At 34.0% G+C, this 20,521-nt stretch overlaps 2 protein-coding genes across 3 annotated transcripts; both read left to right on the top strand.

Moving 5' to 3' along the window:
• The first annotated feature begins 9,730 nt into the window (after positions 1-9,730).
• LOC135134063 (dentin sialophosphoprotein-like) lies at positions 9,731-11,814 on the top strand. 2 transcript variants are annotated; one of them, XM_064062657.1, is made up of 5 exons: positions 9,731-9,964; positions 10,015-10,042; positions 10,089-10,236; positions 10,297-10,453; positions 10,508-11,814. In XM_064062657.1, exons 3-5 carry the CDS (start codon positions 10,204-10,206, stop codon positions 11,740-11,742), a joined length of 1,425 nt encoding a protein of 474 aa, XP_063918727.1. In that variant the 5' UTR covers positions 9,731-9,964; positions 10,015-10,042; positions 10,089-10,203; the 3' UTR covers positions 11,743-11,814. The 2 variants fall into 2 exon arrangements, with proteins under 2 accessions (XP_063918727.1, XP_063918728.1); XM_064062658.1 differs by lacking the exon at positions 10,015-10,042.
• Positions 11,815-18,401: 6,587 nt separating this feature from the next.
• Positions 18,402-20,254, top strand: LOC135134064 (dentin sialophosphoprotein-like). The gene is made up of 5 exons (XM_064062659.1): positions 18,402-18,613; positions 18,664-18,691; positions 18,744-18,892; positions 18,953-19,109; positions 19,164-20,254. The coding sequence occupies exons 3-5, from the start codon at positions 18,767-18,769 to the stop codon at positions 20,180-20,182; spliced, it is 1,302 nt and encodes a 433-aa protein (XP_063918729.1). The 5' UTR covers positions 18,402-18,613; positions 18,664-18,691; positions 18,744-18,766; the 3' UTR covers positions 20,183-20,254.
• The last annotated feature ends 267 nt before the right edge of the window (positions 20,255-20,521 follow it).

Here is a 20,521-nt window from a genome sequence, read left to right as displayed (position 1 = left end):
CTCTCTTTCGAGTTGTTGTACAGAAAACAATTTTAGAATTTAGAACAAAGATCCTATTTTAAGTGATGTAATCATAAAGGATCACAATTGCTGCCCAATAATTTACTATTCCTTTCATTATCTACTGTGAATTATTTATAAAATCAAGCTGTCAACATCTTTCGTACGAAGTTAGTTCAGACATACTTCCTAAAATTTAGGCGCGCAAAATTCAAATAGTGATCAGGCAAGGATAGCTTCATTGTAATCCCTCCATGCACGAGAGAGATGTGTGACAGGAGGATGTCGTCACAGGCTCTGCTAGGGAAAGAACACGGCATGGTGGTATCTATTTATTATATGATCTAAGGAAAATATAGGAATTTGTTTAAAAATCTAGGAAATATTTTTTTATTTATAAAATACATACATAATACATATGAGTATAGTAAATATACCTAATATTTAATAAACATAATAAAGGAAACAGGAAACAAATAACAGAAACACAACATTATAACTGATATGATATTTATTATCATTTCTAGGTCACAATTAGGATTCTTTTGTAGCTGTGTATTTGTAGCACCGGAAGTTTCTTTCACTTCGTTTTTAGCATCGAGATTAAAAATATAGTAGTTTGGCCACCCTATTTAGGATATAGGAAATTCTCTTAAAATAAAGTAGACTCCTATTAAATATAGTAGGTAAGCAAGGAAGAGATGATCTGATGGCGTCGAGGTTTAGTGCTGAAGAAAAACAGACAATATGGCTAATTTAAAGACGGAAGAAGAAAAGGCCTCCCTTTCGGTCTCTGTTTCGGTCGTCTGTTTTGGTATTTTTAGACAGGTAATCTCCAAAACCACTGGACCGATTATTGCTAAATTCAATGTAGACGAGTATTTTAAGAATTTTGAGGCGATTTTCACTTGTTTACAAATGCGCACGGAATCATCTTGATTTTTACCCCAGGCATTCAGTGTTTTGAAAAAAAAACTTGTATACAATTTTATACTCTAATTTTGGAACTGCAAACTCGAATGCTCCAAATCTTCCAAACGTTGTTAGGTTATCGTAATCGTACATCGTTAATCAAAATTTATTCGTTTATTTCCTTCCAAAAAATTGATGACATCATCCTAGAATTTTGCCAAATAAATTCTATCTAAAATGTGCGCATTTTGAGGCTGTGTTTGTGGTTTATCATCGTATTTATATTTTTTAGGTAGCTTATACAGAGTGACTCAGAAAACAAAATGAATGAGACGATTTATTTTGCTGTGCCATCAAAAACGGCTCATTCCTCTGCCCAGAAAATTTGGGAATATAGCAGTGGCGGCTCGTGACTGTCTGATGTGGTGAGGCGATGATAGAAATTTGACAATAATAACATTAATAATAATATTAATAATCAAATTAATTAAATTAATGTGATTAATGCATATTACTTGGTCTTACTAATTAGTAATGATAGAAGTCTTTTTTTCAGGGTCAGTGGTAGATCCTAATAATAATAATAATATTAATAATAACACCCATACCACATTTAATCAGCAATGTTTTTACAAGTCAAAATTTTGTTCAAACTAGGACTTTCTTGGAGGGATTCGGGAATAGTTGTTGTGTTCCTTTGTAAAGGTTTTAGGCCCATGAAATTTTTAATGTGTACTTTGGAACTTTTATGTAACTGCACTTCGGATGAAATTATTTAAATCGTTACATCCGGGGACGTCAAATATTACGGCAGAGCCATTTATATGTTTCGTACCAAGTTGATTTAAAAGACTTGAGAGTACTGACGATTCTGTCGCTTATCAATGGAAGTTAAATGAATTAACGGTTTTGACTGCTCGATATTTAGCAAAATTTGCCGACGTTCTAGCTTGGTTCGCCGTGAAAACGACGTTCAAGAAGGAACATGACGATATTGGTACTCGAGATTCATTTTTCACTCACCTGTACCTATGAAAGAGACAAAAGCACGAAACATCAACACGTGGGCTTTTACTCACATTCATGCTAATTACCCACGCACCCCGCAGCCCTTCCGTTCTGTAAAATAAATGGGAAAATGGTTTAATAAGTACTCCGAAAATGGCCGAGAAGCACCGAAGATATCGCCTCAGTTCCGAGCGAACGCATGTATCGGAGTATAGGAGCTGAGCCATGGAAATCCGTGTCTGTGATTGGGCTTCGTTGGTTCAAGTGAACCGACGTTCTGGCCGCTTCAGTTAAAGAACTAGGAGCATAAATCGTACGGTATTCAACCGAAAATGTCAGCAGAAAGCGTAAAAAATAAAACATCATATACAGATTTACCATTTCAACATATTTTTGTAACTGAAAATGCATTGGAAGCTCATTTTTAATTACAAATTAACTCAATCTGTTCTTAAGATATATGCTGTGAGGCGCCGCCTCACTTGCCTCATCTGACGAGCCGCCACTGGAATATAGGATATACCTACTGTTATTATTAATATTATACTGCACCTATCCATACTGATATACGTATCCGTGCTAAAATATTGAGAACGTTATTACAACATTTTGTATTGTAAAAACACAACATACGCATAGCGTGCTTCCTTACATTTATTTACCTTAAAACCACTTTTTATTTGAATTTATGGGGCTTATTTTAAGATAATAAAATTCACAAAATTATATTTTAGAATTTTTCGAAAAAGTTGGGTATGATGTACTGTGCTTGAGGGGTGAGGCAAGTTGTGTCTTAGTAACCTTAGATCAATGGTTTTTACAACTTTTTTAATTTAATTTAATTTATTTACTTTACTTTACGGGATACCCCCTATATTACACATAAAGTATTTATCCAATGAGTGCTAAGAAATTATTACAATGAAATATAAATAATATAAATAAGAATTATATAATATTAATACAGCTTAGAAGTCTTCAGTTGGCTTTTAAAACGATTTCTTGATGTCCCAAACAATTCCACTTCATCATTACATGTATTTGCCAATCTTGACTATCTAGCAATAGGAGAAAAAAAAATTGTTTTATGAAAATCCACCTTAAATACGGGATGGTTACGAGTAGATCTTGAAGGACAACGTAACTTGAACTTTTCCAAAAGTGAGGAACAATCTATTTCGCCTGAAATCAAATTATGTAAAAATAGTAAGTAGATCATTTTTCGTTCTTCTCAGTTCCAACGAATCCAACTTCAATACTTTCCTAAGTTCTTGATAATTATATTGATAACCCTGATGCCCAATCCCTAACTTAGATGAACAGATAGACAAAAATTTATTTTGCACACCCTCCAACGTTTTAATATTTATTTGGTAAAAAGGAGACCAAACGGTACAGTTATATTCTAAAATGGAACGAACGAAAGATATATATGCCAATTTAGACGTATCAATTTGAAACTCTTTTAGATGTCTATTAATAAACCCAAGGATTTTATAAGATTTGCATGAAACAAGTTGAACATGTTCAGTAAATGTTAGTTTTTGGTCCATCATCACACCAAGATCTTTTATATTCGAAACTCGTGACACTTTGTCATGAAATAACGAATACTGATAATCAACTGCAGTTGTATTTCTGGAAAAAGATATAATAAAATATCCTCTTGGAGAAGTACACAGTCTTCGTAAGACCTTATGTCTTTATATATTTTGAGGTCGTCCTCACATAAAAGTATATTAGAATTCCGTACTACTTGATTAATATCATTTATAAAAAGCAAAAATAACAAAGGACCACAATGTGACCCTTGTGGAACACCCGAAGGAACAAGGATCAGTTTAGATATAAAATTACCGAATTTAATGTACTGAATGCGATCCCTGACAAAACTACCGATCCAGCTAATCAACTTGCTATCCAAATTCATTTTCTCCAGTTTATATATCAAGATATTGTGATTGACTCTGTCAAATGCTTTGGACAGGTCACCATGAAAGGAGTCAACTTGAGAATCATTTTCAAAAGAGTTTATTATAAAATCTTGATATTCTAATAAATTTGTTAAAGTCGAACGCCCTTCAATAAATACATGTTGAAATGATGATAACGATTGTCTAGCAATATATCTAAGCTGCTGAGTAATTAAGAAATCTAATAATTTAGGCAAAGCTGATTGAATGCACACCCCCGATAATTAGTAACCTCAAAACGATCCCTTGATTTGTATATGGATGTAACATAACTATTCTTCCAATAAGAAGGGAAAACCCCTGAAGATAGAGATAAATTGAAGATGTATTGAATGGGTTTACTTAATGAGTACACACATTGTTTTATGAAATAAGCCGGTATGCCATCAGGTCCACAATTAAAGGAACTTTTGAGATCCACAATAGCACTAAATACTTCACCTAATGAGAAAAGATGACTATTAAATTCTGAATTGGAGTTTATTGAATACGACATGTCAAAATTTGGATTATGATTCTGGCTGTATACAGATGAAAAAAAAATCAGCGAACAAGTTAACCGTAGTAGCTGCACTATTACTTGTCACATCATTGTATTTCATAGTAATTGCTATATTAAAATTCTTTTTTTTTCCATTAATAAATTTCCAAAAAGCTGAAGAATTGCAATGCATTTCATTATTTATTTTGCTTATGTAGCTATTGTTACGAAATAAGCCCATACGCCGCCCCTATGCGTCTCTAGCATCTACGCGTTGGTTTTCGTATGTAGTCTGAGTCATCGGACGCGCGAATGCAAGCGGAAGTCGCGACGAGCCGAGAAGAAGTCTCGATTGCGGCGTCCAGAAAACTCCGATGCGGCGTTCTGGATCCATCGAGAGGCACGCGGGGATTTAAATAGAGGCCACCGTCGGGAACCAGGCATGCATAATTCAGACAAGAGTGGAGTGCATTTAAGTTGTGAAGTTGTACGTAATCGCAGTTAGTTGAGTTTTTACCTACGCCCGATTAATTATTCGCCCATCAAACGTAACACTATTATAACACTGCTTAGTCAATATTTTGCACTGTGACCTTAAATTGGAAAATGTGTTATAATCTTCAAACTGACCATCCTGTTTGAATTTTTTATGAGCCTGTTTTTTTGCTATAATTATGTTTTTTAATTCAGGCGAAAACCATTTAGGAAAAGTAGAACTTCTATATCTTTTTACTGGTATGAATTCAATAATAATGGTATATAGATATTGGTAAAATAAATGTATGCAGTGGTCGACGCCTTTTTGATCAAATAACTTTTCCCAATTTATTTCTACTAAAGAGATATTAATTGCAGAATAATTTGCTACACGAAAATCATAAAAGAATGAATCATCATTTAGATAAATTGATATTATTAAAGATATTATTAAGATTAATTTGGTATCCATTATGATGAATTGAATTATTAAGAAGATTATCCACTGAGTAAGATACTGAAGTATTAACGATTTTTGAAAAAACCAGATCTAGGAAAACGCCCATACTGTTCGAGAAGTTATTAGCTTGATACATGTTCATAAAAGAGAAGCGTTCAGCTATCGGGATCGCTTATAATTAGGATGACATGCTACCGTTAAAGAATCATCAACAAAATCCCATGTAGCTTCCGCGAGATTGAAGTCACCACATATGATGAACTTGGAATTTAAGTTTTTCTGATACACATTACTTAAGGTTAAAGAAAAATATTTGTAAACAAGAACATCAGAATCTGGAGGAATGTATGTAGCACCAATAATGAAATTATTTCCAAAACCATCGACCACTTTAACCAAAATCAATTCATAAAGATTGGAGTGAAATAATAATAAGGAACAATTAAAATTATTTCTGACACCCACCAGGACACCATCACCTCTTTTTTTACCAGTTATTTCAACATTTCTATCGGCTCTAAAAAATATACTCATTTGTACAAATTTCCGAATCTGATAATTACATCTGTAGATAACCATGTTTCTATTAATATAAATATGTCATATATGGAAGTAATTAAATTAGTATTGAATTCTTTTAACTTAGTTTTCATCCCACCAACATTGTGAAAATAAAGAGTAATCGGGTAATTATTTAGTTTTTTTTGTTAGATTTTGAAATAATCTTATGTTCTCCACGAATGTACCTTATGGCTAAATTTTGTTCCCCATTACTTAATCTAGTTTGCCATTCTTGGCTAACCATTTTATATTTTTCTCTTTGCAGGATGGTTTGGTCATAGTTTAATTTAATATTATTTGGCGCCTTTCTTCTATTTTTTAAAACTTCCATTGCTCCATTAGCATCTTTAAATATTAGTTTTAATGGTCTGGGTTTGGAGTTCTGCTTGGCTGTACCCAATCTTATTGATTTAAATTCATATAATGGCAAATTCATGCTTTATAATATATTTGAAACAGACTCCTTATCTTTATTTATCCTGGTGTTTAAATCATGACTTTGAAATTCAGAAAGATTATACACTATAACATTTTTAGAACGGTGTAACCGATCATTTATCTCAGCAAAGATCTCCTCCTCGCTCGTTATTTTATTGCTAGTGTTTGCTTTAATATTAGATTTTAATTCATTAATTTGGGTTTGTAAGTTGTTAACCAGTTCTACCAATTGAGGAATAAGGGTTATAGCGCCGTCACATTTTTTACAATAGAATCGCATTCTTCGATTTTTCAGTTCAAATGCCCTTATTTCAGTTTCTGTTAATTCAGCGCACTCTTTACAGAGGGACTGTTTACATGCTTCACAGTTGAAGGTTTTACCAGTTTTTTTACAATGATAACAAGACGACATTGTAGAAAGATTATAGATATAAGTGTGTGATGGAGAACTTTGTTATATATTGATTATTAGGAATTTACCGTTTTTAATATTTTGTTAACTAGGAGTCTATACTATAGAGTACTATTTTTATAACTGTGCCTTACGGCAGAAAGACCTCTTAATGACAATCTGTGAAAATACCAAACATCAATTCTTAATGTTTACCACTTAAAACCAGATCCAACGCACTGCGAAGTTAATGAACATCCGAGCACACCGCACTCAAAAAAATCTGTGGACGGCGATGTGCTAAATAAGTTCGTAACAAAAAATTGCTCCGGGAACTTCAATGTTCACCTACAATCCTGGTTTGGAACCTGTCAACCCGGTATGTGTTTCTATTCAGCTGGTCGAAATTTATTTGCCAAACTTTTTTATAAACTTTTAGGCAACTTTGCGAAAAGCTCAATTTTTCAATACCCTTGCGTATAAAATCGTGAACTTTTCCCCAGAGCTGTCGAAAATCATCAAAAGATTGCCTTCGATTGATTTTGATTCCTGGAAGAAAATCGCCAAAATGAAATTTGACAAATTCTGACACACTTATTTTAAAAATTTAACTCTGAACTCAAATATTTCGAAACCCAATCGCCTTGCCGACTTTGCATAATTTTTACTTCTTTACAGCTTAATTTTTCGAAAATTCCTATCATTTTTTCGAAATCGCTAAACTGAAAATTTTGGTACAGGTATAATTCTTACACAAATACGATTTTTTCCGTAACTGTCGGTCAACCAAGTTTTTTTTGTTCTTTGCCTGTATCTTCCCATTGAAACAATTTTTTTCTCATAACTAATTCGCTTGACGGGTATTTTGTATTCACATAATTCCAATTTACCTTACACAGTCTTTCATCATTGAAGGAACAAATAAAACATAATTTACATATTTGTGCTCGTTTTTGATGTATTACAACTAATTCTGAAATATCGTAGGATGCTCAGAAAATTTTGTCAAAAAAACTGAGATTTAAAATATCAGTAAATATTAACGTTGTGATAACCCAACCATCCCATCAAAGTTAGACATGTGAACAGAATTTTAAAAACCCGCAAAAAATTCAAGATGTAGCCTTAAATTATGGTTGTCACCAAAATGGGCCTTAGGTTGTATATTTTTTTTTTGTTTGGCGGAACACGTTTACTTAAATGCAAAATAGTGAACCCCAATGTTGGACAAAATAATTTATTCTTCCATTTTGCAGAGGTAAAAACAGCTGTAAAATAAGCCCAATTGTATAGTTAAGTAGGAGAACTTACTTCCCAACCGAAAAACCTCTAACCTTCAACAATGAAATCAAATGTTACGAATTAATGCAAATATCTAAATATCACAAAATTAAATAGTCAAATAAAAAAAATTACATAAAGTACCTGGATGGTAAGACAGTTATTACGATGGTGTGGCGGCAAGTTTAAGTTATGGCAGTAAAGAAATCAGAAAGCGAGCTACAGAGGACGTTTTAATTAGAGCGGAATTTAAATTCCTTGTCGTAGTCTGTCACATTTCTTAAATGATTTTACTGTAGACAGGTATAACACACACCACATTTCTATGCCAAAAAAAAACCTGCCGCATATTATACTCTCTACCTGGTTTTCGCAAAATATTAGTACAAGCTGCACCTTTTACGCCATGAAGTTTTCAATTAAAAATCCATTTGGGCAAGTAAAAATACCCGTAAACCTTAACTAGAAACCGTGTGTTGCTAGAATTACAAGAAATTAAGCAAGCAACGTGTAATTATGCCACATTCTCTCAAGAACTCGAAACAATAAAGAATTCACATGAGGCTTATTTATGTCATACTCAATCATCAAGTTATGGATCAAATCGAAATAAAGTTCTTCAAGTTTACATCATGAACCAGCTCAAAAAGTCGACACATCACATTAACAAAGCACATATGAAATAAACAACAGATAAATATTAAATGCAGCGAAAAATCAAAAATAAGGCGAGTTTGGTGCGCATCTCACTTTACGAGAATCTCTCAGCAATAAAATCTCCAAATTCAGCTTTTCCAACACAAATAATAACATTAAAAAGTAATCACAAATTAAATTCCACATTTCCCCCAGTTCAGGATTTTAGTTTAATAAGATTTGTTTAAATGTCATAAATGAACTATTATATTATATTCTCAGTCTTGAACGAGAAGGATAAACTAAGCGTAAAATATCCAGAATTTTTAGATATTTTTATAAGAAAAGTCATAAGCCTAATGAAGTGAATTTCCTGTCACGTGGTTTAGATGAACATTTTATATGTGAATAGTTAAAAATTAAAAATTTTAACGTGAACCATGAATTTATAAACAATAAAACCAAACGTACAGTGGTGATGAAATTTGTCAAAGTTTCACACATTTCAGATTATAAAGTAATTAACAATTAATTATGCTCATTGAAGGGAGACCGTGGCGTCAAATGCTATTCATTTTCGTTCAATAGCCCTATTTTGAAATTACAAACTAAATTTAACCCACCAATTTTTAACACGTGTTTGCACAAGCACTGTTACACAAGAAGTAATGCTGACGCCTTCCAAAATAGTTAGTGACTTTCCAGAAATCTACCTGCCCCTTTTTTGCATTTCAAACTCAAAATGAGGGTGACATTCCTCTAAACATGAATGGTTGACTATGTTATTGACCTTACTTTAAATATGAATTTCAAATTTAGGATAGACAGCGTAGATTTTTAAAATGATTTTAGTTTAATTTTCATCTCAGTACTTGTTTTGGCACGTCTCTTAGAATCAGCTGTTCCGTACACAGGACCTCGTCTTCGGTTATTCATAAAACTTGAACTTTTTTGAACTTTGAACGCAAATAATTGCGTTTTAAATCTTCTAAATCTCAAGTGACGTACATCACTTATTAATTTTTATCTTTTGTATACAAAATGAATTTGCAGTGATTATATTAATCTTAAAAACTTCTAGAATTAAAAATAACTAATCATAATAATTGTAGGTGCTCCATCATTTCACTTTAACAAGCATTGATATTATCGCAGACAATTTCCTTCGTAATAAGATTTATATATACAAAATCGGATGATGCAGTTATTTCCAATGACATGTACTTATTTTCTCTCTTCAGCAATATAGAAGCGCAAGGTTTAATAGAGATAGTTTAGTTTATAATGGTAGTATTATAACTAAACTTTTATCGAACTATAGATAGGAGCTTATTCTAAGTATACAAGTAAGTTAAAAACATTTGAAATATTTAGACAGTTATCTTGATTAATCTAGCTGAGCACATGCATTTGTCTGGCTTAACGTGAGTATTTCCTTCGACTGATTATACCTAATCTTCTGTTCTTTAGATTTTCTAAAAATAGACACTAAGTGAACAAGAAGTAATAAAATGTAAAATGGAAATTAGTAACCAACACTAATCAAATTATTAAATTACCTTTCCCAAGAAATCTCAGCAAAATAATGCAATGGACTCACACTCACTGGATTTTTGAAGTACCAGATTTCTATTTTGTGATATGTACCGCAATCACTGCTATTAATCATTGTTTATAGAAAAATTATCAACGACATTACTCGATATCCAATATAAAAGAACACAGGTTTCAGATTAGGTTCAGTTCCGCGTGTCTGTTCCCATTAACCGACACGATGTGGTTAAAGTTTTTGATTTTTGGACTTCTTAGTTGCTACGTTTTAGCAGACAGTAGTGGTGAGTATTATTTTTCATGACTCGTATAACACTTGCTAAAATAACGACTTTCAGATATACCATGCCCTCCTGTAGACGGTCCTGATGCAGTATATTTCCCACACGAATCAGACTGCAGCAAATTCTACGAATGTTCTAATGGTGTAGCTTACCTCTTCGATTGTCCAGCTGGACTAGATTTCAACCCGGTTAAAAACGTTTGCGATTATCCAGAGCAAGCAGGCTGCAGAAATCGAACCACTGTTTCTCCATCTTCTTCCACTTCCTCAACTGCTTCTCCAACTTCTTCATCCACAGAAAGCTCATCCGCTTCCACGGAATGCTCAACCAATTCTCCAACGCCTCCTGCCACGACAAGCTCAAGTGCTCAGACTACAGAAAGCAGCAGCGAGAATCCTCCTGTGACAACGTCAGTGTCGACTTCGTCTTCGTCTAAGCCTACTTCTGCTTCTACAAGTGCAAAGCCCTCAAAGTCAACACCATCTAAACCAACTTCACCTACTAAACCTACTCATCCTACTAAACCATCTAGACCCACTAGACCATCTAAACCCACTAGACCATCTAAACCCACTAGACCATCTAAACCCACTAGACCATCTAAACCCACTAGACCATCTAAACCCACTAGACCATCTAAACCCACTAGACCATCTAAACCCACGAAACCATCTAAACCCACTAGACCGTCTAGACCCACTAGGCCATCTAAACCCACTCAACCATCTAGACCTACTAGACCATCTAAACCCACTAGACCATCTAAGCCTACTCAACCATCCAAACCAACTACGCCTAACGATGATGATTCCAATGAATCTGACGATTCTAATGAATCAAATGATAGCAACGATTCGAATTCTTCTAACGAATCTAACGACTCTGACGACTCCGATGATTCGAAGGGCGAAGATGACTCTGATGAATCTAGTGACTCCGATGACTCTAATAACTCCGATGACGATAGCTCTAGCGATTCTGATGACGATTCCAACGATGATTCCGATTCTTCTAGAGATTCTAGAGAATTTGCCGCACAAGGGGCTGATGCTGAGGACTTGTTCAAGCTACTTTCTGGCGGTCTAGATATAGATCCTATACAAGGCACAACTTGCGATCCAGAGCAAAATATTGGAGCAATGACGAACCATCCTCAGTCTTGCACAAAATATCTTAAATGCTATAACGGTGTCACTCTTGTAAAAAGTTGTACAGACCAGTATTACTTCGATGATGATATTGGCATCTGTGTGGTACCGGGTTACACCACATGTGTAAGTCAGTCGTAAGTGTGTTTGCATTAAAGCTGTCATCGAATGCAGACTTGTAAAAAAATAAAATAAAAATGTGAATTAAATGAAGTTTTGTGTAATTATTTATTAAACATCAGTATTTAATTCTGCAGAATGACTGATCTGTGATTTTTATTACTTCCCGAGCGTAAGCAAAGGAAGTATTGTAATCGAGTCCGTCGGCCGACTCTCTACTTTTACGTTTTCTCGATCTTTCATGACACCTAGAAGACGAAGAAATAGGTTTCCCATTTCCGTCTGTCTGTCCGTCTGTCCGTCCGTCGGCCCGTCTGTCCGTCTGTCTGCCGTCCCGGATTTTTATTAGAGAGATAATCTCCGAAAGTACTCGACCGATTGTTGTGAAATTTTGTACTTATATATTAACTGCCCATTCACAATGGACATAAGGCATAACAAGTACATAAAGCTTACATAAATACATAAAGTTGAAACGATGGAAAACGTGTACCCCTGTTCACAATGGACGGACGTAATTCTTATGCTTATGAACGTTTTATGTAATCCTTGTGTGCGTACACAAAGTTGAAATAAGTTCAACTTTGTGCACGAATTATGTCAAAATTATGTTAAAATCTAGGGACTTTTGAATGCTGCTATTGAATTCCCTTTGACAGTTGGCACTTGGCACTTCACAGCTTTGATTATATTATATATATTCTAATCAAAGTCACACACTGCGAGTCTGTTCTGTACTGCGAGTTGTCAAGTTCGAATATCGTACGAAATTGTAGGTTAGATATTTTGATTGACTCAGTTTGAGGTTAGCCGTTTCTGTGTTTATCCGAGAGTTATTCCGTTCTGCGTTTGCGCAGTTTACAAATTCTTACAGAGTTCACTCTGTCCACTGTGAACGTAGATAAGCATAAGCCAGACACAAACCAAAAACGTAAATTATGTTATGCGCTTGTTCTTATGTCTTATGTCCATTGTGAATGGGCAGTAAGAATATCATGTAGATGGTAAAACGCTAACCAAAATTTGTCTAATCATCCCCACCACTAATGCGATGACGTCACTTCAAAATTGTACATAGTAAATGGGTTTTCAATTGTATAAAATAACATTGTCCTACACATGTAGTTTACAACTCTGAATCGACTTTTCACCCGAAACGTCCAGATTTTTGGAAAAAAAATCAAAATTATAAAACAACATTTTGAAATTTAATTTTTAATCTGCTAACCAGAATGGTTTGAAATGTTGCAGATGTTTTAAGGCTATAAAGAGCATCATAAATCTTTAGTCAAAAAATATTTGCTTATCCCCTCCAAAAACTTGATGACGTCAGCTCAAAAGTTTGTGGAATAAATCATATCTAAAATGTACAAAATATGATGAGTCTGTACTTGTGATCTATCACTCCATTCATATTTTTTGGATTTGCATATACAGGGTGACTCAAAAAAATTAATGAATGCGTAAATTTATTTTACTGATTTACTCAGAAACTACAAAACCGAATGCTTTGAAATCTTGCAGATGTTTTAAGGTTATAAAGAGCATAATAAATGTTTAGTCAAAATATATTTGCTTATCCTCTCCAAAAAATTGATGACGTTAGCTCGAAAGTTTGCCGAATAAATCCTATCTAAACTGTAAAAATATGATGAGTCTGTACTTGTAATTTATCACTCCATTCATATTTTTTGGATTTGCATATACAGAGTGACTCAAAAAAATTAATGAATGCGTAAATATATTTTATTGATTTAATCAGGAACTACAAAACCGAATGCTCTGAAATCTTGCAGATGTTTTAAGGTCATAAAGAGCATAATAAATGTTTAGTCAAAATATATTTGCTTATCCCCTCCAAAAACTTGATGACGTCAGCTCGAAAGTTTGCCGAATAAATCATATCTAAAATGTACAAAATATGATGAGTCTGTACTTGTCATTTATCACTCCATTCATATTTTTTGGATTTGCATATACAGAGTGACTCAAAAAAATTAATGAATGCGTAAATATATTTTATTGATTTAATCAGGAACTACAAAACGGAATGCTCTGAAATCTTGCAGATGTTTTAAGGTCATAAAGAGCATAATAAATGTTTAGTCAAAATATATTTGCTTATCCCCTCCAAAAACTTGATGACGTCAGCTCGAAAATTTGCCGAATAAATCATATCTAAAATGTACAAAATATGATCAGTCTATACTTGTGATCTATCACTCCATTCATATTTTTTGGATTTGCATATACAGGGTGATTCAAGAAAATAAATGAAAGCGTAAATTTATTTTACTGATTTACTCAGGAACTACAAAACCGAATGCTTCGAAATCTTGAAGATATTTTAAAATTATCATAAGCATGCTAAATTTTTGATCAAAATGTATTTGGTCGTCCCCCCTAAAAAATTTATGACGTCACCACAAAATTTTGCTGAATAAATCCTATCTAAAATGTACAAAATATGGTGAGTCTCTTCTTGTGATTTATCATTCCATTCAAATTTTTTCGATTTGCATATACAGGGTGACTCAAAAAAATTAATGAATGCGTAAATTTATTTTATTGATTTAATCAGGAACTACAAAACCGAATGCTTTGAAATCTTGCAGATGTTTTAAGGTTATAAAGAGCATAATAAATTTTTAGTCAAAATATATTTGGTTAGCTTCTACAAAAAACTGATGACGTCAGCTCAAAAGTTTGCCGAATAAATCGTATCTAAAATGTACAAAATATGATGAGTCTGTACTTGTGATTTATCATTCCATTCATATTTTTGGATTTGCATATGCAGGGTGACTCAAAAAAATTAATGAAGGCGTGAATTTATTTTATCGATTTAATCAGGAATTACAAAACCGAATGCTTTGAAATCTTGGGAATATTTTAAAGTTATTATAAGCATGGTAAACTTTTGTTCAAAATGTATTTGTTCATCCCTCCTAAAAAAATTGATGACGTCACCCTTAAATTTTGCTGAATAAATCCTATCTAAAATGCAAAAAATATGATGAGTTTGTACTTGTGATTTATCATTCCATTCATATTTTTTAGATTTTCTTAAGAGGTGGTTCAAAAAAATTAATGAAGTCAATTTATTTTATTGATTAAATTAAAGGCAACACTTATTATTAGTATTACACCCCAACCAACCCAATTTGGTAGACACAAAATTTGTTAAAGGAAAAACTCGGTTGAAACATAAGGGTAGCACGCTTATTTACATCGACTTTAACATTACAGACCTGCATTTGTTTTATGCGCTCACTTGGTTCCGCGAATGTGAAATAGACATGTTTATAATCAACCAATTGTGAATTTCACCGTCAAGAATTAAAATAAAACCCAATGTTTTATATAATAAGCGGAAGTCGAAGCAATAAAACCGATGGTCGTTTTGTTTACAGTTTCTCTGTTTGACTCTCACGTATGCTGTTACGCTTGTCATCTTAAATTAAGAATGTTTATACATAAACGATTTTCAGTTGCCTTTCATATTACTAGACAGCGGATTTTTGTCGGGCTACGTCACGATTATAGGTGGGGACGCGCTGGATCGCCGGGACTCAGTAGCGGGTGATAGACAATCACTGAATTTAATCAGTACTAATTCCATAAATATAATTAACGATTTATTAATCAAACGGCTAAGTAAATGAGAACGGGAATTAACAGCAGAGTGCAACGAAACAGCGTTATTCTAATCTCAAATAAACGAAGTGCAGTCCGCAACCGCAATGAATTCGCATCCCGTACGAGCCGTACCGAGTTTGGCCTTGCCTAGCCCGACAGAAATCCGCTCTCTAGATATTACACACCGGCGCCGTATACGTGAGTAAATTGTTTCGTTATTTTATTGATTATAAGAAATCAATATTCAAAACGACCCAATTCATTTTCCCGAAAATTTGGGAATACAATAATTTTATTCTTAGTATTACACTACATCTATCCCAACTGATATGCGTGTCCTTGCAAAAATGTTGATGACGTCATCAAAATTTTTTTTTAAATTCCCACTACAAAAATGTAATGAGAAAAAAAAACACAATAGGCATGCAGTCGTCAAGTTTCCGACAGCGAGGGAAGTACTGTCTAAACTCTTTAGACCAATTTTTATAACTGTGCCTTACGGCAGAAAGGCCTCTTAATGACAATCTGTGAAAATACCAAACATCAATTCTTAATGTTTACCACTTAAAACCAGATCCAACGCACTGCAAAGCTAATGAACACCCGAGCACACCGCACTCAAAAAAATCTGTGGACGGAGATGTGCTAAATAAGTTTAGTTCGTAACAAAAAATTGCTCCGGGAACTTCAGTGTTCACCTACAATCCTAGTTTGGAACCTGTCAACCTGGTATGTGTTTCTATTCAGCTGGTCGAAATTTATTTGTCAAACTTTTTTATAAACTTTTAGGCAACTTTGCGAAAAGCTCAATTTTTCAATACCCTTGCGTATAAAATCGTGAACTTTTCCCCAGAGCTGTCGAAAATCATTAAAAGATTGCCTTCGATTGATTTTGATTCCTGGAAGAAAATCGCCAAAATGAAACTTGACAAATTCTGACACACTTATTTTAAAAATTTAACTCTGAACTCAAATATTTCGAAACCCAATCGCCTTGCCGACTTTGCATAATTTTTACTTCTTTACAGCTTAATTTTTCGAAAATTCCTATCATTTTTTCGAAATCGCAAAACTGAAAATTTTGGTCCAGGTATAATTCCTACACAAATACGATTTTTTCCGTAACTGTCGGTCACCCAAGTTTTTTTTTGTTCTTTGCCTGTTTCTTCGCATTGAAACAATTTTTTTCGCATAACTAATTCACTTGACGGGTATTTTGTATTCACATAATTCCAATTTACCTTGCACAGTCTTTCATCATTGAAGGAACAAATAAAAATAATTTACATATTTGTGCTCGTTTTTGATGTAGTACAACTAATTCTGAAATATCATAGGATACTCAGAAAATTTTGTCAAAAAGACTGAAATTTAAAAGATCAGTAAATATTAACGTTGTGATAAGTCAACCATTCCATCAAAATTAGACATGTGAACAGAATTTTAAAACCCGCAAAAAATTCAAGATGTAGTCTTGAATTATGGTTGTCACCAAAATGGGCCTTAGGCTGTATATTTTTTTTTGTTTGGAGGAACACGTGTACTTAAATGCAAAATAGTGAACCCCAATGTTGGACACAATTGTTTATTCTTCCATTTTGCAGAGGTAAAAACAGCTGTAAAATAAGCCCAATTGTATAGTTACGCAGGAGAACTTACTTCCCAACCGAAAAACCTTCTCTAACCTTCAACAATGAAATCAAATGTTACGAATTAATGCAAATATCTAAATATCACAAATTTAAATAGTCAAATAAAAAAAATTACATAAAGTACCTGGATGGTAAGACAGTTATTACGATGGTGTGGCGGCACGTTTTAACGAGAGCGGAATTTAAATTCCTTGTCGTAGTTTGTCACATTTCTTAAATGATTTTAGTGTAGACAGGTATAACACACATCACATTTCTATGCCAAAAAAAAACCTGCCGCACATTATACTCTCTACCTGGTTTTCGCAAAATATTAGTACAAGCTGCATCTTTTACGCCATGAAGTTTTCAATTAAAAATCCATTTGGGCAAGTAAAAATACCCGTAAACCTTAACTAGAAACCGTTTGTTGCTAGAATTACAAGAAATTAAGCAAGCAACATGTAATTATGCCACACACTCTCAAGAACTCGAAACAATAAAGAATTCACATGAGGCTAAATTATGTCATACTCAATCATCAAGTTATGGATCAAATCAAAATAAAGTTCTTCAAGTTTACATCATGAACCAGCTCAAAAAGTCGACACATCATATTAACAAAGCACATATTAAATGCAGCGAAAAATCAAAAATAAGGCGAGTTTGGTGCGCATCTCACTTTACGAGAATCTCTCAATAATAAAATCTCCAAATTCAGCTTTTCCAACACAAATAATAACATTAAAAAGTAATCACAAATTAAATTCCACATTTCCCTCAGTTCACGATTTTAGTTTAAGATTTGTTTAAATAACGAGAAGGATAAACTAAGCTTAAAATATCCAGAATTTTTAGATGTCCTTATAAAAAAAGTCACGTGGTTTAGATGTGAATAGTTAAAAATGAAAAATTTTAACATGAACTGTGAATTTATAAACAATAAAACCAAACGTACAGTGGTGATGAAATTTGTCAAAGTTTCACACATTTCAGATTATAGAGTCATTAACAATTAATTATGCTCACTGAAGGGAGACCGTGGCGTCGAATGCGATTCATTTTCGTTCAATTGCCCTATTTTCAAATTACAAACTAAATTTAACCCACCAATTTTTAACACGTGTTTGCACAAGCACTGTTACACAAGAAGTAATGCTGACGCCTTCCAAAAAAGTTAGTGACTTTCCAGAAATCTACCTCGTCTTCGGTTATTCATAAAACTTGAACTTTTTTGAACTTTGACCACAAATAATTGCGATTTAAATCTCCTAAATCTCAAGTGACGCACGTCACTTATTAATTTTTATCTTTTGTATACAAAATGAACTTGCAGTGATTATATTAATCTTAAATAACTTCTAGAATTAAAAATAGCTAATCATAATAATTGTAGGTGCTCCATCATTTCACTTTAACAAGCATTGATATTATCGCAGACAATTTCCTTGGTAATAAGATTTATATACAAAATCGGATGATGCAGTTATTTCCAATGACTGTACTTATTTTTTCTGTTTAACAATATAGAAGCGTCAGGTTTAATGGAGATCGTTTATAATGGTAGTATTATAACTAAACTTTTATCGAACTATAGATACGAGCTTATTCTAGGTATACAAGTAAGTTACAAAAATTTGAAATATTTATATAGTTATCTTGATTAATCTAGCTGAGCACATGCTTTTGTCTGGCTTAACGTAAGTATTTCCTTCGATTGATTATACCTATATCTAATTTTCTGTTCTTTAGATTTTCTAAAAATAAACACTAAGATGTTAACAAGAAGTAACAATTTAGAATGGAAATTAGCAAACAACACTAATAAAATTATTAAATTATCTTTCCCAAGAAATCTCTGCAAGATAAGGCAATGGACTGACACTCACTGGACTTTTGACGTACCAGATTTCTATTTTGTGATGTATACCGCAATCACTGCTCTTAATCATTGTTTATAGAAAAATTATCGACGATATTACTCGATATCCAATATAAAAGAACACAGGTTCCAGATTAGGTTCAGTTTCACGTGTTTGTTCCAATTAACCGACACGATGTGGTTAAGGTTTTTGATATTTGGACTTCTTAGTTGCTACGTTTTAGCAGACAGTAGTGGTGAGTATTATTTTTCATGACTCGTGTAACACTTGCTAAAATAACGCCTTTCAGATATTCCGTGTCCTCCTGTAGACGGTCCTGACGCAGTATATTTCCCACACGAATCAGACTGCAGCAAATTCTACGAATGTTCTAATGGTGTAGCTTACCTCTTCGATTGTCCAGCTGGACTAGATTTCAACCCGGTTAAAAACGTTTGCGATTATCCAGAGCAAGCAGGCTGCAGAAATCGAACCACTGTTTCTCCATCTTCTTCCACTTCCTCAACTGCTTCTCCAATTTCTTCATCCACGGAAAGCTCATCCGCTTCCACTTCTGTCCCGTCAAGTTCAAGTGCACAGACTACAGAAAGCAGCAGCGAGAATCCTCCTGTGACAACGTCAGTGTCGACTTCGTCTTCGTCTAAGCCTACTTCTGCTTCTACTAGTGCAAAGCCCTCAACGTCAACACCATCTAAATCCACTTCACCTACTAAACCAACTCAACCTACCAAACCAACTCAATCTACTAAACCATCTAAACCTACTCAACCATCCAAACCAACTACGCCTAACGATGATGATTCCAATGAATCTGACGATTCTAATGAATCAAATGATAGCAACGATTCGGATTCTTCTAACGAATCTAACGACTCTGACGACTCCGATGATTCGAAGGACGATGATGACTCCGATGAATCTAGTGATTCTGATGACTCCGATGACTCTAGTGACTCCGATAGTTCTAGCGATTCTGATGATGATTCAGACAGCGATTCTGATGACGATTCCGACGATGATTCCGATTCTTCTAGAGATTCTAGAGAATTTGCCGCACAAGGGGCTGATGCTGAGAACTTGTTCAAGCTACTTTCTGGCGGTCTAGACATAGATCCTATACAAGGCACAACTTGCGATCCAGAGCAAAATATTGGAGCAATGACGAACCATCCTCAGTCTTGCACAAAATATCTTAAATGCTATAACGGTGTCACTCTTGTAAAAAGTTGTACAGACCAGTATTACTTCGATGATGATATTGGCATCTGTGTGGTACCGGGTTACACCACATGTGTAAGTCAGTCGTAAGTGTGTTTGCATTAAAGCTGTCATCGAATGCAGACTTGTAAAAATATAAAATAAAAATGTGAATTAAATGAAGTTTCGTGTAATTATTTATTAAACATCAGTATTTAATTCTGCAGAATGACTGATCTGTGATTTTTATTACTTCCCGAGCGTAAGCAAAGGAAGTATTGTAATCGAGTCCGTCGGCCGACTCTCTACTTTTACGTTTTCTCGATCTTTCATGACCCTTAGAAGACGAAGAAATAGGTCTCCCATTTCCGTCTGTCTGTCCGTCTGTCCGTCCGTCTGTCCGTCCGTCTGTCTGTCTGTCCGTCCGTCTGTCCGTCTGTCTGCCGTTCC

This window comes from Zophobas morio, unplaced genomic scaffold (assembly GCF_036711695.1).
Source record: "Zophobas morio isolate AGI-343-1 ecotype UQ-CSIRO unplaced genomic scaffold, CSIRO_AGI_Zmor_V1 ptg000023l, whole genome shotgun sequence".
NCBI classification, from domain to species: domain Eukaryota; kingdom Metazoa; phylum Arthropoda; class Insecta; order Coleoptera; family Tenebrionidae; genus Zophobas; species Zophobas morio.
The sequence above is the reverse complement of the archived record's forward strand: the minus strand, read 5'-3'. Positions and strand labels throughout refer to the sequence as shown.